Source organism: Berghia stephanieae, chromosome 4 (assembly GCF_034508935.2).
Source record: "Berghia stephanieae isolate SIO BIC M18660-M18661 chromosome 4, UCSD_Bste_1.3, whole genome shotgun sequence".
NCBI lineage: Eukaryota > Metazoa > Mollusca > Gastropoda > Nudibranchia > Aeolidiidae > Berghia > Berghia stephanieae.
The window spans coordinates 68,100,352-68,122,965 of NC_088363.1; the positions used below are offsets into that span (position 1 = coordinate 68,100,352).

At 32.1% G+C, this 22,614-nt stretch overlaps 1 protein-coding gene across 1 annotated transcript in view; it reads right to left on the bottom strand.

Moving 5' to 3' along the window:
* Window positions 1–22,614, bottom strand: part of LOC144971834 (uncharacterized) — a 94,740-nt gene that overhangs the window by 35,753 nt on the left and 36,373 nt on the right. Inside the window, exons 25-44 of the mRNA XM_078912909.1 lie at window positions 20,977–21,106; window positions 19,690–19,786; window positions 18,355–18,422; window positions 17,307–17,422; window positions 16,418–16,480; window positions 15,485–15,565; window positions 14,244–14,444; window positions 13,268–13,391; window positions 11,621–11,724; window positions 9,375–9,686; window positions 8,689–8,812; window positions 7,761–7,943; window positions 6,576–6,741; window positions 5,848–6,046; window positions 5,189–5,335; window positions 4,405–4,494; window positions 2,773–2,879; window positions 1,849–1,930; window positions 552–698; window positions 1–3 (exon numbers count right to left, since the gene is read on the bottom strand). The exon at window positions 1–3 is cut by the window's left edge and continues 162 nt beyond it. Coding sequence (XP_078769035.1) covers window positions 1–3; window positions 552–698; window positions 1,849–1,930; window positions 2,773–2,879; window positions 4,405–4,494; window positions 5,189–5,335; window positions 5,848–6,046; window positions 6,576–6,741; window positions 7,761–7,943; window positions 8,689–8,812; window positions 9,375–9,686; window positions 11,621–11,724; window positions 13,268–13,391; window positions 14,244–14,444; window positions 15,485–15,565; window positions 16,418–16,480; window positions 17,307–17,422; window positions 18,355–18,422; window positions 19,690–19,786; window positions 20,977–21,106 — 2,544 coding nt within the window. The remainder of the gene's footprint in view (window positions 4–551; window positions 699–1,848; window positions 1,931–2,772; window positions 2,880–4,404; window positions 4,495–5,188; window positions 5,336–5,847; window positions 6,047–6,575; window positions 6,742–7,760; window positions 7,944–8,688; window positions 8,813–9,374; window positions 9,687–11,620; window positions 11,725–13,267; window positions 13,392–14,243; window positions 14,445–15,484; window positions 15,566–16,417; window positions 16,481–17,306; window positions 17,423–18,354; window positions 18,423–19,689; window positions 19,787–20,976; window positions 21,107–22,614) is intronic.

Genomic DNA, 22,614 nt, shown 5'->3' on the forward strand with positions numbered 1-22,614 from the left:
ATCCTAGATTTTTATTTAAAATGGAAGAAAAATATAATGAGAATTATGTTTTAAGTCTTTTAAAAATATCACTTATGACACGAAATTCTTGTTTCAGATACGTCTTAGATTGTAAATTTGGGACTTATGGATAAATAATCCAAATCTAGACAAAAACACATGCTCTTTAATTTGTAGGCATATATTCATTCAGATTTAGATTCAAGGAAAAAAATTAAATCAAAGCGATGTGACTTGATATCAATTTTATCCTCTGTGAACGTAAAGATAATAAAAATTCAAATGTAACCAGAAGTTATATTTTAACCTAAAGCACTAGCATAGGGATTGTTTGTAGATATGGAGAACGCAATTTGAAAGATTGTTAACTACAGTGATTTAATTCATTGTTAACAAGCAATTTTTTCAAAATGGTGTTCTAGATTTGGCTTTGGGCAACAATAAGAAAAAAATTCTTATCTTAGCAAGCTATGGGTATTTTTTTAGGATGAAAGAATAATAAATTATTAATAGTTCAACATCTCCCTGTATTAAACCATAAGCTGTTTCACCTTGGTAGGTCCATCATGGACAGTAACAATGCATGCCATAACGTCGACAATCCACTGGGGCACAATGACCACGTGGGATTTCAAGAAAGGCGTGTTGAAGAACTGAACTGATCCAAGATCATGAAGGAACTGTACTGACTGGGTAAGCTAAGGATTTAAAAAAAAATTATATATATATATATATATATATATATAATATATATATATATATATATATATATATATATATATATATATATATATATATATATATATATATTTAAAAAATTAGAATTTCCTTCTTTAACTTTTACTACGACACCTTTTTTTTTTGGAGTTGATCGAAAAACAAAAATAAAACAGATTATACCAGACATCATTGTGCAGCGTTTCAACAAGAGCAATTGAAGTTAAGTTTCTTCTTCAAGGGAGAAAAAGAGAAGCCGGAAGCAGGCTCAGAATCTTCTTCTTCTCCTTCACCTTATTCAAATTGATCATTATAGTAAATGATGCATATCCAAAAGAAATAACTAAATATGATAGTTTCCTGTTAGTCTTCATTGCATTTTAAGCGGTCTCAATATTGCTCAACAGCTTGATAGCAACAGGTAGGGTATTCCATATATTTTGGAACAAAAGAGTGAAGTTGACTATCAACATTTGATCAAGGGGTCTCTTGTTCAAAGTAAGCAGAAATTTAAATTTTACTAGTAAATTCTAATAAATAATTTTGCTCCAGACAAATTGAATAAGAGGGGAAAGGAATCTAAAAACATTGTCACTTTAAACCCATCGCAATGCCTTATATAGTCGGTTTACAAACCTCCCACCTCTTAATCACTTCTTGACTAAAAGTAGACAAAGTGGCTATGAAGTTAAATCGAAACACAACAGAAAATCACAACACAATGACCATGGACCAATGACCCGTCTCTTGGATAACAATATTTTTGTTTAATTTAATAAAGCAAGTGTTACAAGGTTGGTTAATTGGCAGTGACAGCTGTATGCAATTATGGGAATTTAAAAACAATACATTAATTATCAATGTTCAGGGGCAGTGTGGCTCAGCGGTACGATCTTTGCTTCATAACCAAAAGGTACCGAGTTCTACCATCTGCCGATGCGCTGTGTGGCCTTGAGCAAGTCACCTCGCCCTAGCTCAATTTGTGGCGCTGCACTGCGGCTGACGCCTGGGTTATTCCAGTTTTCCCTTGGAATAGACCCTCGAGACAAATTTCCCCTATGGGATGAATAAAGGGAATTTTATTTATTTATTATTATTTATTTTATAAATCAATTGGCTAATGGCACTTACTTCAGCTTTATCGAAAATCCCAGCAGTCGTAGCAACTTCTTCTATCTCTTCCCATTTAATCAGAGATTTTTTACCACGAACTCTGAGAACAACAAATAAAGCAAGATTAGATTTTATTAACAAAGAAAAAGATGTGGATGGAAATAATTGAGTAGTATCTACATTTAAATAATTAGAACATATGTAGTAATTATTCCACCCTATAAATAAAACTAATCAAAAGGCTCTCCTAATGGATCAGTTGCAAAGGGATAAATTTTGACCCAGGCTTCAGTGATTTAAGCCCCTTTTGTTCATCTCCCAGTAATCCGGTAGTGGGGTCTTTTAGAAATGGTGGATTGAACTTTTACAGGCATCCTATCCAAAGGACAGCATACAATTGTTACAGAAGAAGAGGCTAAAACATTCCCACCTCAAAAATAAACAAAAACAAAAAAAAAAAAAACGGAAAAAAAAAAGAACAAAAAAAAAAAAAAAAAAGAAAACGAAAAAAAACCCCAAACAAACCAAAATAAAAAGTAAAGATTATGTTTTTATGGCGCAACTAAATTTACTAAATTTTACTCAATGTACAAAGTGATCCCAATGGGTTTAAAAGAGGTCCCACGCAAACAGCAACACTTCGCATAAAGGACAAGACATGAAGCCTAACAAGCGGTATTGCAGTTTTATTTTGCAACCAAGGCAACGCTCTTATCAGTCAGGTACTCATTTTACACTTGAGAATGTGAGTGTGAGAAAATGTGAGTAAAGAGTATTTTCCAATGGGACTCAAACCCAAGACCTACAAGTCTCAGTCATAACACCAGACCACAAAGCTGCACCTATAAAATCAATTTAAACCAAAAAAACAAAAATACAAAAAACACCCTGAATGATTTTCATTCAAGTGCTAGGAATATGAATACAACTCATGCCACTTACTTGTCAAGACCGGTCTCTAAACTCAGCCAGGCTTCAGGAATCTTTTCACCCATGTACTCTTGTTTCAAGGCGGAATTAATCACTTCCACTCTTAAGTCGTTTATTCCCTGGAAAATAAAAATGCATATAAGGAAAACAATCAATTGTTTCCGATTTCCAACACATGGATTTTCTTTGGTGAATTGAGAAAACATGAAGTCATATGTCTTCCATGACAAGTATTACTGATTTATAGGCAAAAGATAAAAAAGTTATGGTTTATTCAAAGGGAACAATGACATATTTCGTAATGATTCCAAATAAGCTCCAACTCTATCTGCATAATGGACAATAACAATTTCTTGCTACACATTGAATATGATGCTAGTTTATTGTAAGAATCTAATGGACCATTTCAAATGACGAATTAAGGATCAGGCACTGGTTTAAGATAAAGATCTGAAAAAGTGTGTATAAATCAATACACACAAAGCAAAAAATAAACTTTACTAAATATAAGAACCCCCCCCCCCCCACAAATCTGAGACCTTCTGATTACCGGTCAGACATGCTACCATACACTACTACAGTCTCAACTATTGGGTAACCTCTCGGTGGTATAAAAGTAACACATCTAACCGGTAATCAGGAGGTTTGAGGTTCGATCCCAAGTCGAGGCAGGTTGAATTTTCTTGAATTATTTATTTCTTTATTATTTTTTTTTCTTTCTTGTTTTGTCTGGCCCTGATTCTTACACACTTTGTCAGATCTTTACCAAATGAACCAGCTATACTGGATTTCTCTACTACAAGCTAAAGCACTTCTCAATGCCATTTAAACGAAACGCGTGTTTATCTCTGTGAGGCCACTCCTTGAATATGATAAAAATGCTAAATTCAAACAATTTTAAAATATATTTTCTCAAAAGATGTTTTTTTCTAAATAAGCTAATATTTTTGCACTTGTAATATTATCAATAAATTGGCAAGAATTTTTTTTTCGATCATAAAAAATGAAAAATGAAAAATGTTAAAAGTTTGTACTTAAACCCCAGTAAATAAGATGCTTACGGCATTAACTTTCTAGTATTACATAATTGTGTATGAAAAATGAAAATGGCATTTTATTTGGTAAATAAATCACCATTGTAGAGCCTAATCAATATCATAATCCTCATCATCATTGGCAGCAGCAGCAACGTCATTGCCATCTTCTGACCTTAAAGTCACCATTCAAGCAGACAGTGCTTATGACGAGTGATTTGCAAAACTTGTTGTTTCTAAACAAAAGCGGCAAAAATTGATTGCAATGTGAAATTTTCTCTGAAGATGGAGGCATGATTATGTAGGGATACTGTTTTGGAACACTGAATATTTCACATGTATAAACCATGTGTGCAAGTAGGTTGGGCCAAAAAAGCCTGAAATCCATTTCCAGCAAATTCAAAAAGCCTGATACTTATTTTGAAATGTGACCTTTGCCTCAAACGGTATTATGTTGAGATGATCTAGATGCTGAAGATAAATTGAAATCCATTTTAAAAAGCTGGAACTCCGGTTTAAGCTGGAAATCTTGCACCCATAATAAACTAAGTCTTAACTTATCATGATTAAAATATTATATGCCTTAAACAGTGAATCTAACATTCCTTACCTCTCCTGTAAATGAGCTCACAAAATGAAATGCTACAATTTTTGGAAATTTCCTTTTCAATTCCTCGACTGGAAGTTTGCCTCGTTCAACCTTGAAAAATACGAAGAATGTAAAGAGATATCACAATGCAATAAAATAATCACAATAGAACTTTTTATTATGCATGACAATGTAACAAACTAGTGAATCCTTACTTTGTGAAAAGATAAACAAACTGAATTTTAAGACAAAACATACACATTTTTTCGAGATACTCAAAGCCATTCATTTAGATCTATCATATAAATTTGGAAACAGTTCCATTTACACTACAAATAAAAAACAACTGTAACCAGTTTTACAAGGAGAAAAAAATCGAACTTTGGGAAAAATCTGAATTTTACGAATTTTTCTCTCCCTATCACCAACCCCATTCCCAATTCAACAAACCTAAACTCTACATATTGCATAGTAGTCAAATGCATTACTATTTAAATTAGGACTATTTTTAAACTGTAAAAAAATAAATGATGACTAAATAAAGGAAAATAAATATAATACGTCAATTATCAAAACACAGATTTAATTGGTTTGGACTGATGCAATCATTAACATTATTCACCTATTTCACAAATTTATTATCAAAAATAAGAAGAACGTTTTCATATTTAAACAAATGTAATTTAATAAAAACAAAAAAAAAGTAAAAATAAAATATGAAGAAGGTATGAAGAAGAACATCATTGGTTGAGATCAACGACAAAAAAAAAAAAGTTAAAATAAAATTTTTAAAATTCCAAAGTACCTTGTCACAGTGAGTTCCGACAACAACGATGGGGGCTTTTGGTGCATGGCATGCCACAGAACTCAACCAGAAATCAAGGCCAGCATGTTCAAATCCTAAACGGATATTCCACAGCAACAGGTACACAGCACGATTGGACAAGAAAAACTGAGAGAAGAAAAGCCATTAACACTGAGTTTTTAAATTCATATTCATGATCTTTATTTGAGCATCAATAAACATGTAGAATTTTTTTCACTCTTTTTTCTTTAACATTGTAAAGTTACATCTTATATCGTTAACTATTTTGTAAGTTTTTTTTATACTTTTCTCCTAATGCTTTTATGAAACGATTTTTAAATAAAGCAACTAATGACTTTATTTAAGGTGAATCTATGTCTCTTTTTATTCATAAAATGAATGCGGAATATTTTAATTACTAACATGTTGATTTGAAATTTTCCGATTTGCTCTTAACTGAAAAATCTAAGAAGAATAACTACAAAAGGACAGATAAAATTGCATTTAACAATCTCATGGATAAATATGTTTTAAATTATTATTTCAAGGGAAGACTAAATGACTTCACCTCCAATTTCAAAGAAACCTACATCCAAAAGAATGGTTTTTGAGGGGTATTACTGCATATCGATACAAAATAATATCATTTTGTTTAATACCTGATGAGTGTTGTAATAGACTGTTTGGCCAGCAAAGTCCCAGACACTGAAACGCAGAGGTTCATTACTACTCTCATCATTGACGCTTGGAAATTTCTGGGTGTTCACTGACCATTCAGTGATGTCTATTCCATCTGTGATGTTTTCTTCCAGGCTTTCATTGTACCGGAATGCCTTGTGCGTTAGAGCTCTCACCAGACTGGAGTAAATAAATCGAATTTTTAGATATATGTCATAAAAAAATCTTTAGGCTTGTCTTTGTTTTCTTTATTTAAAAGGATCCATTGATGCTTGTAGTAATATTTGGGTGAATAATTCCATTCATCACATACTGATTTAGTGAGACAAATTTTCAATGAGAAATCAAAAGTTTCATTGAATAATGGATGTGTGACACGGAAAATAGACAAAAAGGGTTAGAAATTCTGGTGATCTTTAGGCAGGAATCTCCACGTTAAAGTAAGTGGACTAAACAATTCAATAGTAATTGAGATCAATGTACAAATAGGAATACAACATCTTCAAAAAAGAACTTTTGAACTTTATCCATAGTATACGCTATGCTCTAAGCTCTTAATAATTTTGTCTAGAAATTAAGTATTTTCCCAAAAAATTCAGGAAAAAAATAGCTCAAACGTTTACAAAATTAAAATGTTATTGCAAAATTACTACGCTAAAAAAATATGCCAGATCTGACCGCTGAAAACCATCAACCAAATACCACTAACCTAGTTTTGCCAGCACCACCAAGACCAACCATCATAAGTTTTGTTCTTTTGCAAAGTACAGATCCTTGAAGCAAGCGTTTCAGGAAGCCAAAGACAGCCAAAAATCCTCTTCTGACAACTTCTTTTGGCGGAGTTTTCAGAGAAGTGCAGTTGCGCAGGTGGAGTTCTGGTAATAGAATAAATAAGACTTATTAGTATGTGTCTGTGTGTGTGTGTGTGTAAGTGTGTCAGATATAATGATAATGATATTAATGATGTCGAATGTTCAAATCCAATTGTGGGTATCATAAAGCTAAGATCTAGGAAAAATCTCAGTACTAACACTTTCTCAATGTAGTCAGGTTAAAAATGATTACCTCGTTGACAACAGCAATGGCTATATCCAAAAGAAATTGTAATTGAGACTTATATTTTAAAAAAGGTCTTGTCCTATATGTTCAATGTTGCTATCAGCTTGCCGTACAGTGCTTCGGTCATATTCATGGATATTGTCTTATATATAAGCTCCCCAAAAAATTTGGTCTCAAGTAAGTGAGATAACGGGTTTCAGATTGCAGACTGTAAAGAAGAAGAAGAAGAAGAAGAAGAAGAAGAAGAAGAAGAAGAAGAAGAAGAAGAAGAAGAAGAAGAAGAAGAAGAAGAAGAAGAAGAAGAAGAAGAAGAAGAAGAAGAAGAAGAAGAAGAAGAAGAAGAAAGAAGAAGAAGAAGAAGAAGAAGAAGAAGAAGAAGAAGAAGAAGAAGAAGAAGAAGAAGAAGAAGAAGAAGAAGAAGAAGAAGAAGAAGAAGAAGAAGAAGAAGAAGAAGAAGACGATGATGATGATGATGATGATGATGATGATGATGATGATGATGATGATGATGATGATGATAATGATGATGATGGTGGTGGTGAGGCTGTTAATGATGATGACGACGATGATGATGATAATGATTATGATAAAAATATTTTCCGAACAATTTATCAATGAATATACAAGAGCACGATCGTGCGTATAAAAGGAAAATAATAACTTAGTACATCCATTCCTAAGTACACCCAAACACACATACAGAGACACACACAAACACACACACACACAGACACACACGCACTCACACATATACACTTGCTCACATAAATATGCAAGCACAAACCAGCATAAACATGGAAAACATTTAATTTGGAATTAATTTTTGATGACAAACCTTTAAGGGGAAGATTGGCGAGTTCAGCTGACACACTTTCTAGGCGAGGATTGGATTCCAAATTGAGGCTTTGCAATGATTCCAGCTGTTTGACTGTGTCGGGAACAGTGGTAAACAACTGGTTGGACAGATGCAACTTTTGAAGTTTACTCAATTGTAGAATGATTGGTGGAATCTCTCCATCTAGAGAATGTATAAAGTGTAAGGATATTGACAGTTATTTCATGTCTGCCACCTTTGGGCCTCTCCTGCAGCATTTTAACATTTCTACATCGCAATAAGAGTAACAATAACAAGAACGATAACAACAATATCAACAAAAAGAACACCACCACTACCAACAACAACAACGGAAACAACAAAATTAACAACAGCAATGACAATTTTGTTGACGACAAGTCAAACATCATATTAGATCCCACTAAAAGAATGCCTGCATTCCATAACGTCAGGAAATACTGGGTTTCCTCAAATCGCCTCTTAACAGGACATGACAGAACTGCATCAAATATGTGCAGATGGAAACTTGGGAATAGTGATGCCTGCCGGAAATGTCAGGCAGCTTCAGAGACCAGCGATCACATCGTCCTCCACTGTCCAGTAACTAAACTTGAAGGTGGCTATGAAACAGTCCTTAGGGCGCAGGAAGACTTTCGAAGCTGGGTTGACGAAATGAATTTGGAGGTGTAGCCATATGCTACTACTCCGATTACTTCAGGTTGAAATAATCAAAAAATGACCCTTTGTTTGCTAATGGTGTTATCATTGGACTGATAAACAAATCCTCTTTCAGATCACATTCAATCATTGAACATTTTTTTTTTTCTTTATGATGCATTGTCACAGAATAGACGTTTTTATCTGAATTTGTTTATTTAAAATCACTGGAAAAAATCAACCCAATAATATTCTAAATCAAAACATATACCTTTAAAACCTTTAGTTTTATTAAACTGGGGATATTTTTCTTGGAGTAACTTGTTGAATTCAATAATTTTCGAAGTGTTGTTGTCTCCATTATTATCAGCTTTTTCAATCATCTCTTGCCGGTCCTTGTGGATTAAAAAAACAAAATGAATGAAATGTGTGAAGCAAGAGTTGCTTAATTGAACCGGGTGAGCATTAGAAAATAAAAACTTAATCCGAAAACTAAATTGTCAATTTCAAATTGGAATTTGTTTTAAATTAACATTTTAATTGTAATAAAAATAAAATCAACTAAATAAAAAATAAGAGGTAATAATAATGCAAAATCTTTAAGCAATTAGAACATGAATTAGAACATGGTGTTTACAATGGATAAGCACAATATAAACGCAAAAAAAAAAATACTTATTGTCCTTAGTTTACAAAACTGTGCTAACTTTTTTTTAGCAAGAATTACTTGTAGTTTAGCATTTGCAATTGCCTTGGAGATAACAAGACAAACTGTTCACATAGATCGTCGGTTTGAGGGTATTTCCATTACAACAATGAGTCCATAACCATTTTGGGTTATCAGACCTGCACATAAGTACATGTCGATTCAAATCATTCATAACTTAAAAATCATTAAAATGACAGCACACGTACTACATGGTAATGAAAGCATCAAATTTGATATGTTTTGCCCACCTTCGCAAGGATCCTGTTATAAACGACAATGCTGTCCAATAGGCTATTAATGGAAGATGCAGCAAATGAGGAACTTTGACTCATAATCGGAAGTCCAGCCATGTACAATGTTTGCAAAGGGAGTTCTCCAAATTTCTCCGGTATTTCGTCGATGTGATTGAATGAAACACTCAGGAAATCTAATTTGACAAGTTTGCAAACTATATTTAAGTCTACTTTTCCAATGTTGTCTGCAGCCAAGTGAACAAGAGTTGTCAAACTAGAGATTTTCAGGGGAAGAATTTCCAAAGGGTTGTTAGATATTTGAAGAACCTGTTGAAGAACAAGATAAGCAAAATCACAAGTAATTTTCTTTAAAAAAATGTGAGGCACTCATGTCGTGTTTTTATGGAAATTGAGTTATTGTTATGATATGAAGGAAAAGAAAATTTTCTAAATTCTCTACATTTTCTACAGTTTATTTTATGAAAATTTTTTTTAATTAAAATTATGTGCTGAATTATTTCCATTTGGAGTAGACATTCTGTAGAAAAGTGGTTTGGAGAAAAATGGCTTTGAAGTTACTGAACATTTCAGGACGACTTGAACTCTTTAGTCCACTCGTCTTTTAAGTCACTGCAGCTCGTATTGCTCCTAGAGGTGTTAAATGATCTTCACCTCAAGTAATCTCGAAGCAGCAATTCCTCTTGGTTAATATAATTCTGGAGATTCAAATGTGTGTTTTGATTGAGGAATTAAGCAATCGCTTGGTTGGAGATCTGGTCTAAGAATTGTATCTTATAGATTTGGTTGATATTATTTAAAGTTTATGTAGTTTGTTCAATTGTTAAAAAAAACAAAAAACAAAAAAACAAACAAACAAAAAATAAAACACACTAGCGCAATCAAATAAATTAGGTTAAGCAAGTGGCGAAAGATTTGACCCACAAATTTTAACATGTTTACATGACAATTTATATGCTAATGTTGCTGCTTGAAGCTCAACAAAATAAAAAACAATAGCCAAATGGAATAGAAGCTTCAATTTAATGAACAAAAATAGATAGTGTAGACATTTCAGATTATCCTTTTGCCAACAACACATTATGAACGGAACACCATTCTCTCATTTCTCATTCGTCTTTTAGTGTTTCATTCATCATGTTTTGTTGATAAAGGGAAACTCAAAACGTCTTCATTAATTAAATTGAAGCTCCCATTCCATTTGACGAGTGTTTTTCAAAACAGTTTAAATAAAAGACCAAGTCTTTTTTTAAAAAATCAATTTTGATTTTTCAGACAAATGCTTCAACTGCCTAACACAAGTTTTGTCTTGGGTTTGCTGGTACTTTGGCAAATTACGGTGGATTGTTTGAAACTTGATAATAACGTCAAGTGGTCACCGGTATCTATCAATCAAATTTTCTTTGCCACATTATTTACACACACACACACACACCCATGCAATTATAAACACACACACTAAATACAGCATTAATATCATCTAAAATCCTGGTAGACAAGAGAAAAAGTCTGTGCATGTCCAGTCAGGATAAACAATGGACATTGTTTTACCATTTTAATAGTTTTTGTTGTTAGTTGAGATCGGCTTGTAATTTGTATTTTGTCCTCTTTTTTGAAGCTGTTATATTCATTTGTATTTAGTTAATAGTCCATGTCATAGAAAATGAATATGTATTCACTTTATAAAGTTGAGTGACCCAGCCTTCTCATTAAAAGACAAACTAGACACAAAAGTGGGCGTTTAAAAAAATATTAAATCTTAATTTTCTTTTGTTCTCCGCTGTTTATAGCTTCTTGCACTTAAATGGCTATTATTTTACGCATGCGCATATCTCACAAAATGCTCAAGATGTAAAACATAATCTATATGACGTCAATCAGTAAGAATAAATTTGACCTCTTTGGAAGCAGCTTGGTGCATGATTATTGACCTGATTAGTAAATACTCCCAAATTCTGATTTGACCTGGTGCCCAAGACGTTTTACACATACAACTCAATTTGATTTGGATATGAAAGAATACCTTATTGGATTAACACACGTCTATAAATTGTATAAATATAACAATAAAAAAGTAACATAAAGTGCATTGCCATGATTAAACTGCAGAACTGTTGGCATGTCTTTATATAAACGTGCACATTCATTTATTAATCTTTTTCTTCTAAATATAGTGTGTGTGATTCCAATAGATATTGGCTAAATCACAACATTGTCGTTTTAGCTACAATCTTATCTCATACCTTCAGAGATTTCAGTTGATCGATATCATCTGGAAGGCTGGTCAGCTTGTTGTTTCTCACATCGATCTCTTCCAAGGAAATATTTTGGGCAAATGATGGGAGCTCTATTTCAACAAGAAAAATTTTAAGTTAATTTTGCAATGCTTGTTTCTTTTACTCCGGCTTTTTTTGAACGTGTGGCATGTGAGTTTGTGAGTGTGTGTGTGTGTGTGTGTGTGTGTGTGTGTGTGTCTGTATGTGTATGTTGTGCATGTTTGTTTATGTGTGTGTGTGTGTGTGTTGGGGGAGTGGGGGGGGGGGGGGGTCATGTGCGTGAGATGGTTTGAAACTTAGTGTTCTTGGTAGACCTAAATTATATTTAGACCGCATATTTACATAACCAACAGTGTGAATGGAACTATCTTTTGTATTTCTAAAAATGGATCAAAAGAATGGATATGGAAATACACTTGATTAAAGTTAGCAACTATTTTCTCGCACTCAATTAGGAAATACTAATTTGCTTTCTGTTTTAACTTTCTAAATTCATTGCATTTATCAACATGATATCAAATAGGTTTATATTACCGAGGAAATATATAATATCAATTACTATTATAAATTAGTTACATGAAAATGAACTCATCAATATTTAGCGAAGGAAGAAAACAATATAAATAAATAATGACAACTGGGGAAAAATAGTACCAAAGAGTCATCTTCTCAAATACATTTGTCTTATAATTTAATGGCTGAGAGAATGTGCATAATACTTGAAATGTGGAAATATTATATATAAATGAAAAATAAACTAAAAGAAAGCTAATTGTACAGATCATGCATTGAGCAAAACAAGTGAAAATTTAATTTGTTTCCATTCATGGAATGTAAAATATAGCGAGTAATCAATTTACATCTCCTCTTTAATAAAGCTAGTCTGTACCAGTTTATGATCTCACCCTTGATGGTACTTATTTATTCCAAAAAAAAGTCTATTTATCAAACCCAAAGAGCCCATCTGTTCAAAACCCGAGCCAAACCCAACTTTCTGATCACAAAAAATAAGAACTAGAAAACAAGACAAAATAGAAGTTTAATTGATTCCATTATAATAGTCTACAAGGTATTTTTCTTATCTCTTTGGGGGAGGGATAAAAAAGGGGGAGGGGGGTTAGTCAAGAATAAATGTATTTTATTTGTTGTAATCGATGTTGGCAAGTGCAACATCCTTGGAAAACATCAAGGATTCAAGACCTTACTCATGGAATGTCACTGTTACATTATTTGTGTCCAGCAAACAAACTGATAGCGCTGAATTTAAGTAATTTGTGATTTCAAATCCTGGTCGAGATACTGAGATTATAGTTCTCATATCTTCGGTTATTAAATTTGTTTGTAAATTGGATTAAAAAGTTTTCAAAGTTTCTATTTGTTTACCTCATAGGTTGTAATTTAATTTTTTTTAAACCAATCGCTAATAACTAAAAAAAGAAGGAAAATTGCTAATAAAATCAAAGATCGTGAGAATTAAAAAAAAATAAATCTATGACCAATATGATTAGATAAAATTTTTAATGATTCCAATAGAAAGTAACACAGAAATTTGGAAAGGTCAAGGGTCAAGTTTCATTAAAACAATCAAGACCTCTGAGATAATGCAGGTCTTACCAGTAATATTGCACTTGTTGAGAGATAGATTTGTCAGGTTGTTGAAATGGGTGAAGAGATCTTCTGGAACTTTGTTCAAGGGGTTGCTGTTCATGTTCAAATGGTAAATCCTGGAAGTCAGACCCTGAAATTACAGAATAAGAATGAAAAGATCAAATTAATAATGAGGGAGATAGCTGTCGAGTCGCACAGATCAATTTCAAATGATGATGATGATGATGATAATAATAATAATAATAATAATAATAATAATAATAATAATAATAATAATAATAATAATAATGGTAAAAAAAATATAATAATAATGGTAATAGTAAATATATTAATAATAATAATAAAAATAATGATAATAATAATAATAATGATAATAATAATAATAATAATAATAATAATAATAATAATAATAATAATAATAATAATAATAACAATAATAATAATAATAATAATAATAATAATAATAATAATAATAATAAAAAAATAATGATAATAATAATAATGATAATGAATAATAATAATAATAATAATAATAATAATAATAATAATAATAATAATAATAATAATAAAATAATAATAATAATAATAATAATAATATAATAATAATAATAATAATAATAATAATAATAAATAATAATAATAATAATAATAATAATAATAATAATAATAATAATAAAATAATAATAATAATAATAATAATATAATAATAATAAATAATAATAAATAATAATTAATAATAATAATAATAATAATAATAATAATAATAATAATAATAATAATAATAATAATAATAACAATAATAATAATAATAATAATAATAATAATGATAACAACAACAATAATAATGATAACGATAATATCGAGAAAGGAATGGGGGGTGGAAACAACTTTTGACCAAATCCAATTCAATCAACTTTAATGCAATTCCATAATCACTGCCAAAACTTTTTAGACAGACTCCATCTGATACCAATTCACTTACAAGGAAATTCTCAATCTTTATCTCTTGGATGTCCATCTGAGGCGAATCAGCAAGCTTGTGCGCGTGACACATAATCCCATCAGATCCGGCTTTAAACTGAAAGTTCTGGGCAAACTTTTTGTCGTTTTGCATTGCCGTTGTAACCATCTTCTGAGCAGGCTCGAGGAAACTATCTCTAAGTCTTGTCTCATCCATATCATCCTAGAATAAAAGCGATTTGAATTGAAATTAAACAAACAAACAAACAATAAACATTTATACTCTGAAACGAGTATTTAATTCAAAAATAACACAAAAACAAACAAAACAACCTAAACTAAACAATATAAAAAAGAATAGAAATAGAAAAATACTCAAAAAATGAACCAACCCCCCCCCCCCCACCCCCAAAACAAAAAACAAAACAAACAAAAAAACAACACCCCAAAATGAACAAAAATCTCTCCAAAAACTACCTTACGAGGGCATTGTTTAAATTCCTACTACCCATCATAGCTAAAACATCACCTATATACACTAAGGTCCTATTTCTATGACTCACACACCAACATCACCACCTCTATACACTAAGGTCCTATTTCTATGACTAACACACCAACATCACCACCTCTATACACTAAGGTCCAATTTCTACGACTCACACACCGACATCACCACCTCGATACAATAAGGTCCTATTTCTATGATTCACACACCGACATCACCACCTCTATACACTGAGGTCCTATTTCTATAACTCTCACACCAACATCACCACCTCTATACACTAAGGTCCAATTTCTACGACTCACACGCCATCATCACCACCTCTATACACTAAGGTCCTATTTCTATGATTCACACACCGACATCACCACCTCTATACACTAAGGTCTTATTTCTATGACTCACACGCCATCATCACCACCTCTATACACTAAGGTCCTATTTCTATGATTCACACTACGACATCACCACCTCTATACACTAAGGTCCAATTTCTACGACTCACACACCAACATCACCACCTCTATACAATAAGGTCCTATTTCTATGATTCACACACCAACATCACCACCTCTATACACTAAGGTCCTATTTCTATGACTCACACACCAACATTGCCAACTCTATACACTAAGGCACTATTTCTACGACTCACACACCAACATCATCACCTCTATACACTAAGGCACTATTTCTATGACTCGCACACCAACATCACCAGCTCTATACACTAAGGTCCTATTTCTATGACTCACACTTGACATATGATTCAAGATGACTCCATATGTTATGTATGCTTGAATAAGTCGTCTCAGACCCATTTCCAGATGAGGGAGCTGAAAGAAAAATAGAATTTATAACAACTCTGATCTAATGCAAAGCTCAAACAAGTGAAACTACGAAAATCGAATGGAAATAAAGAGAAGATAATAGAGAATGAGAGAAATTCTGAAAAATTACTCAGGGGTCTAGATCTAGAAAAACATTTATTGTTTTGGCGATTTCAAAAAGGGCATGTCATGCCACGCATTTCAGTGCTATTAAAATGGAAGGTATATGGTTGGTTTATAGATCTAGAGTTAAGCTAAGCTCACATGAAAAAGTAAGGAGTTAAATCAGGAAAGGAAAGTAGATCACAAAAGCTCTCTATTATTTGTATCCCTAGTCTGAGACCATCTTAAGGTCACACAGACACATGAATTAAAGCAAATGTAACACATTACAATGAACTGACAAGATATAAAACATGGAGACGATATATGAGTTAACACACGATCCTTCACCTTTGATCTTCAATGAAAAATAGATTGAAACTTGTCGATGTAACAAAATGTATTTTATTCCATAACACATAGTAAAAACCCAATTGGTAGGGGTTAAAAACTATAGGGCGATAGAATAGAAAGTAAGTGACCCCCCTCTACTAACATAATAACATGCTTGCAAGTCAGTCTACCAATTAAGCTTCCCCCCCCCCCCCCCCATCCCCCCTCCCCCTACCAGAAGAAGAAAATCATTAGATCCTATATCTGAGCCACCAAGAATACTTTGTTTTAAGAATATCATCCTGCTGCATTGTTTTAAGAATATCATCCTGCTGCAGAAAAGTAGAATGAAATGTATGGGAACCGATTTTTATTTTTAATATTTTAATTCAGGTTGGCTCTTAAAAGGAAAAACATGCTTGCCTTTTCTTTGGTGATTTGATCAGCTCCTGCAATGATGTTCGATGGATTTGCTGGTAGGTTTTCCTTTTGAAATAAAATGAAAACCATGCTTGATTCAAACAGAAAACAACCATATATAAACTCATGACATAGTTATACGCTTTAAATTAAGATATATCTCAAAGCAAAAATAAAAAAAAGTCAAAAACAAAAATATTCACTTTAGGAAAAAAATATCTCTGTTCAAATTAAAAACTTATTTAAAACTAAATCTAAAATATTCAACAAATCAGAGCCTTGGAAAGGTTCGTGGAATGCCTCAATGTAAAAGAAAAGCAAAACAAAAAGATTTATCTCCAATTAACGAAAAAACCCATAAAAGCACAACATTTTGAAGGGAAAATGATTGAAAGGTTGATAACGGCAAGTGTATAAATCTTTTACGGTTAATATTATAAAATCAAAACAGTTATTGCCCTAAATCCCAATTTCATGACCTAACAATAATTAACATATGCATAACTATGTCTGCAATTGTATTCAATGTTCTATAGAGACAAAACAAAGCGCAGAGCGATAAAAAGTTTCTAAGACTCCCAAAATATGAATATTGAATTCTTCTGTTGTCCCATTTCTATTGTTTGACGTTAGTTAAAAATAGTTTGATATCAAAGCTTTCTTTGTTGTATTAAAGCTATTCAGTCATTTCTGCTCAATAATAATTCAATAGTTACCATCTTTCATGCAAACTAACAGACAGTCCACTTCGTTAACATCAAAATACTTGAAAGAAAAAGAATGATGTATAGAACAGTGCCAGACAAAGCAGAGAGAAGAATACAAGGAACAAAAACACATCCCAAAACAAACAGAGAAAGGAATAAAGAAACAAACACACCCATAAGCCTACCTTTTGGAGAAGCAATGCAATGCATGAGGAGAGCTGAAGAGCTGGCCATTTGTCGCTTTGCAGTGCTGTTTTGGCAACTGGTATACCAGGGTGATTTGAAAAATGGAATTCCAATCCTGAAAAATAAAAAACAGAGTGTTGTAAATAAGAGCAAGTGTGTAAACATTAATCAGTTTCGTAAACTTAACAATGATGTTTAAATTTTTTAAAATTGTAACATTTCAGTTGAGTTGATGGTATGTGATTAAGAAATCAGCAGTTTCTTTCACCAAAACAATTGTAACCAATATAAATAATTTGTTGTAACCGTTTTCGTATATAAAGATAGTGAGATCACATTTCTGGTGATCTAAAAACAACAAAGAACGAGTGACAATTTCATTCATTCTACAAGAATCTCATTGACTAATTAGCAAAGTAAAAAACATGATAACATCCAATACAATTTTAAGATGTTCTTTAGAGTCATAAGTGGAGTTTATTCCGGCATCTTTAGAGTAAGATTGACAGCAACAATAGCTTGCTGACCTGTTGATAAATTAAGGGGTCCCAATGGCTCAGTTGGTAGAGCACTTGCTTCACACGCAAAGGGACCAAGACCGATCCCGGGTGCAGTCGAGATTTTTTCCCGACCCCACTTGTCCAACCAGTAGTAAATGGGTAGCTGAGTCTATTCAATTTGGCAGCGCCCTTTCCTTAGAATAGCAAGCAATTGTTATTGTCTGTTTCACGCTATAGAAACTGGGATAAACTCCAGCTTCATGAGACAAATGGCTCTGAAGGACTACCTGTTGATAAAGTGATACTATTTTATAGATAGTATGCGCTTGGCTAAGAAGCTCACATTGCCATCCGGAAGTTTAACGGACCAACACACAAAACTCTGTGTAACCATGAACTTTTATAGTCTGGATAATACAGTTAAGTGAGAATTACTCATAAACGTGGATGGCAAAAAAAACAAACACAAAGGCCTGAGTGACGTCATCTTTGTTCTATCTATAAGTGTGCTTGACAGTTAAATCAAGATAAATTGAAGAAGTCCTACCTTGCCAGTCACACAGAAAATGCACATTCATCTTCTTGATATCAAAGACATCTTTCAACATGGGATACCTGTTCAGATTAAATTGATACTTTGAGACAAATCATTTTGTTCATAATTTGAATGATATTTCTACTACAGACATAACATAGAAGCTCTGAGATTTGATTAAATTTTAAGTCTTAAAGACCGAACATAATATTGACAGTGCATTTGTCAAGTGAGACAATTAAGTTCTATAAATCTCTCTATTACAACATAAAAAAAATACCAGAAGAGAAAAAGAGAAATATTATCTATCTGGACAAAACACATTAAAAAAATAAGAATAAAAATTATAAATTGAAAAAAAAAAGCAATAAAAAACAGCAGATAGATAGTTTTATACAAATAAAATATTTTTAATGGATCATATTATAAGAAACTGCAGGTTTCATTACTCCATGACTGCATGGAAACCAAATAAACCTGTATAATTAACCAGATTTAGAAAACAAAAAAAATACAAAGCATGAGAATTGTTCAGAGAGGCATAAGAAGAAGAAGAAGAAAAGAAGAAGAAGAAAGAAGAAGAAGAAGAAGAAGAAGAAGAAGAAGAAGAAGAAGAAAGAAGAAGAGAAGAAGAAGAAGAAGAAGAAGAAGAAGAAGAAGAAGAAGAAGAAGAAGAAGAAGAAGAAGAAGAAGAAGAAGAAGAAGAGAAGAAAGAAGAAGAAGAAGAAGAAGAAGAAAGAAGAAGAAGAAGAAGAAGAAAGAAGAAGAAGAAGAAGAAGAAGAAGAAGAAGAAGAGAAGAAGAAGAAGAAGAGAAGAAGAAGAAGAAGAAAGAAGAAGAAGAAAGAAGAAGAAGAAGAAGAAGGAAGAAAGAAGAAGAAGAAGAGAAGAAGAAGAAGAAGAGAAGAAAGAAGAATGAAAAGAAAGAAGAAGAAGAAAGAAGAAGAAGAAGAGAAGAAGAAGAAGAAGAGAAGAAGAAGAGAAGAAAAGAAGAAGAGAAGATAAGAGAGAAGAAGAAGAAAGAAGAGAAGAGAAAGAAGAAGAAAAGAAGAAAAGAAGAGAAGAAGAAGAAGAAGAAGAAGAAGAAGAAGAAGAAGAAGAGAAGAAGAAGAAGAAGAAGAAGAAGAAGAAGAAGAAGAAGAAGAAGAAGAAGAAGAAGAAGAAGAAGAAGAAGAAGAGAAGAAGAAGAAGAAGAAGAAGAAGAAGAAGAGAAGAAGAAGAAGAAGAAGAAGAAGAAGAAGAGAAAGAAGAAGAAGAGAGAAGAAGAAAAGAAGAAGTAAAGAAGAAGAAGTAAAGAAGAACTGAAGGATATTTATATTTACTGATTACCTCAGGTTATTCTAAGAAAATGGTGGGTTAGGAAGGTGAACCAATTAAATCCATCCTCTTTGAGAACATCTTTCTCTGAAGCCGACTTGACAGCCTCTTTCATTTTCTTCTTGAACCCTGTATCGATTTAAAAGATACAGATGTTAACAGAAAAAAAAGAATAAAAATTCCTTCAAAGCCTTAAAGAACAGACCACACAAAACATGACATATGAAAGAATTTAATTTCCATAAAGAAAAACATAATTTGGATTTTGGTCAGAAATAACAAATTCATCGCACTGTTATTAGTTCTGCAAAACAAACTTTCAATTTTGTCTAATTTAAAAAAATAAAGGGTATTCTATTTTTCAGACTATAATGCAATAACAACACATGACAAGAGTCTGAAACAATTTAACAAAAAAAAGTTAGTATTCTTTGTTTTTGCAATTAATCACAGAGGTATATATACTTGATAATAGATCTCTTTGATATGTTTCACAGTGAGTTGGAAGGTGAAAAAAAAAAAAAGAAAAAGATGAAGAAGGAGAAGAGAAGAAGAAGAGAGAGAGAGAGAGAGAGAGAGGAGAGAGAGAGAGAGAGAGAGAGAGAGAGAGAGAGAGCGAGAGCGAAGAGACGAGAGAGAGAGAGAGAGAGAGAGAGAGAGAGAGAGAGAGAGAGAGAGAGAGAGAGAGAGAGAGAGAGAGAGAGAGAGAGAGAGAGAGAGAGAGAGAGACGAGAGAGAGAGAGAGAGAGAGAGAGAGAGAGAGAGAGAGAGAGAGAGAGACCGAGAACGAGATTTGAATGGACTGATGTTGTTATGCGTCTAGAGCTTTATTTTAGAGAATTGGGCGCAATATAATTAATCTTCATTATTATTATTATTATTATTATTATTATTATTATTATTATTATTATTATTATTATTATTATTATTATTATTAATTATTACCATTATTATTACTATTATTATTATTATTATTATTATTATTATTATTATTATTATTATTATTACTATTATTATTATTATTATTATTATTATCATTATTATTATTATTATTATTATTATTATTATTATTATTATTATTATTATTATTATTATTATTATTATTATTATTATTATTATTATTATTACTATTATTATTATTATATTATTATTATTATTATTATTATTATTATTATTATTATTATTATTATTATTATATTGTTTTCTTAAGAGAACCACAAGAATGTCAATGAAGGGAGACTGACGTGCTTTCTTTTAGAACCCAAGCTCATTAATACCAATGATCTAAATAAGAAAAAATAATACAATGCAATGCTTACATGAATTTCTGGTCACACCTTTACGAGAACACATAGTAACATCTGCAGCAGAACCTGATCTTTTGTAGAATATACCCAAATATTCAAGTGCTTCGTCAGTGGCATTTGGAGGAGTTCCTTTTGCTTGTTCCTGGTATAAATATTGAAGTTTTGGTTACATCAATTAAAGAAGGATTATTTTTCGATTGTTTGTATGGGTTGTATGGCGTTTGCAACATGTTTACGTCGTTTCAGTGCCATGAAAAAGGAGGATGATAAAGTTCAAATATTTTGAAGTAAAAAAACAAAAACAAACCAAAACAACAGGGCAAGTTCAACAGATATGAGCATTTGATTCAAGAGCAACAAATCCATAAAAATCTGAAAAGAAGGTGTGTGCCAGACAATGAAGAGAGAAAAATTAAATTTAAAAAAAAAACATCCCAAAAAATTTGGCTATATTTTTTTAATGTTTTTTTTTCTTCTTTTCTTGTATTTTTCTCTCTGCTTTGTCTGGTACTGTTTTATACAAACTATTTTTCAAATCTTTATCTTACACCGGTACCTGCTCCCTAATTTGACACAACATATCCATGTAGCTACAAAAAAAAATCAAACTTAATATTAAAGTAACTAATATAACAGAAAGCTTACAAAGAAAAAAAAATTTCTCATGGAAAACCAAATCCATTTAATTGTTCTCTTTCAGCACAAGACTCCGAGCTGAACTAGATCTAAATGGTCCAAATGGTCTCATTCCAGATCAAGAATACAAAGCCACATGGAAAAGACAAATTATATCGGGTATAATCAGATAGTGAACCGATAACGAATTAACCTGCTCAGTGAGGGCTGACACTCCCCTGCCCTCAGGGAAAACCAGCGACCTCAAAGAAGCTATAAAATAGATGTGAAGGTAAATGGATAGCCCTTTTAGTCCACTTGAAGTGAATATATCTGCTGATGCAGAAAACGACTGTGGTTTAAAATAAATATCCACACAAAACAGACCCCCCCCCAAAAAAAAACAAAAAAAAAAACACACAAAAACAAACGAAAAACAAAAAAAAAACACAAAAACAAACGAAAAAAAAAACGACAAAAAACCCCAATACAACAAAAAAAAAATAAATAAAACAAAAAACATCTAAAAGTGATTCAAAGGCAATAGTCGTGTGAAGATTCACGCAGGTAGGTTGTGACTTTTAATGGTATTTGTTGGAATAGAAAAAATGAAAACAAGAACTAAGAAAACATTTCAACCAAAGCTTTTAATTGATCTGGGGGCCCCAATAGCTCATTTGGTAGAGTGCTCACTTCACATGAAGAAGGACCGTGATCAATTCTGAGTGCAGTCAAAGACTTTTTTAATCCTCCAGTCCACCCAGCAGTGATTGGGTAGCTGGGCGGAAAGTAGAGTAGTGTCCCATCGAAATGATAGCAAGCAACTGCTATAGCCTGTTTCATGCTACAGAAACTGGGATAAACTCCGGCTCTATGGGCCTATTGGCTATGAAGGACTACTTTGAATTGATCTGTATAAATATTCTTATCCTATTTGTGCAATGCCAAAGATCAAATTAATTTGCCGTTATGCACCTCTAAATCTCAGATAGAAAACATAATATCGCTACTATTGAAAAATAAAATACCTTCTCA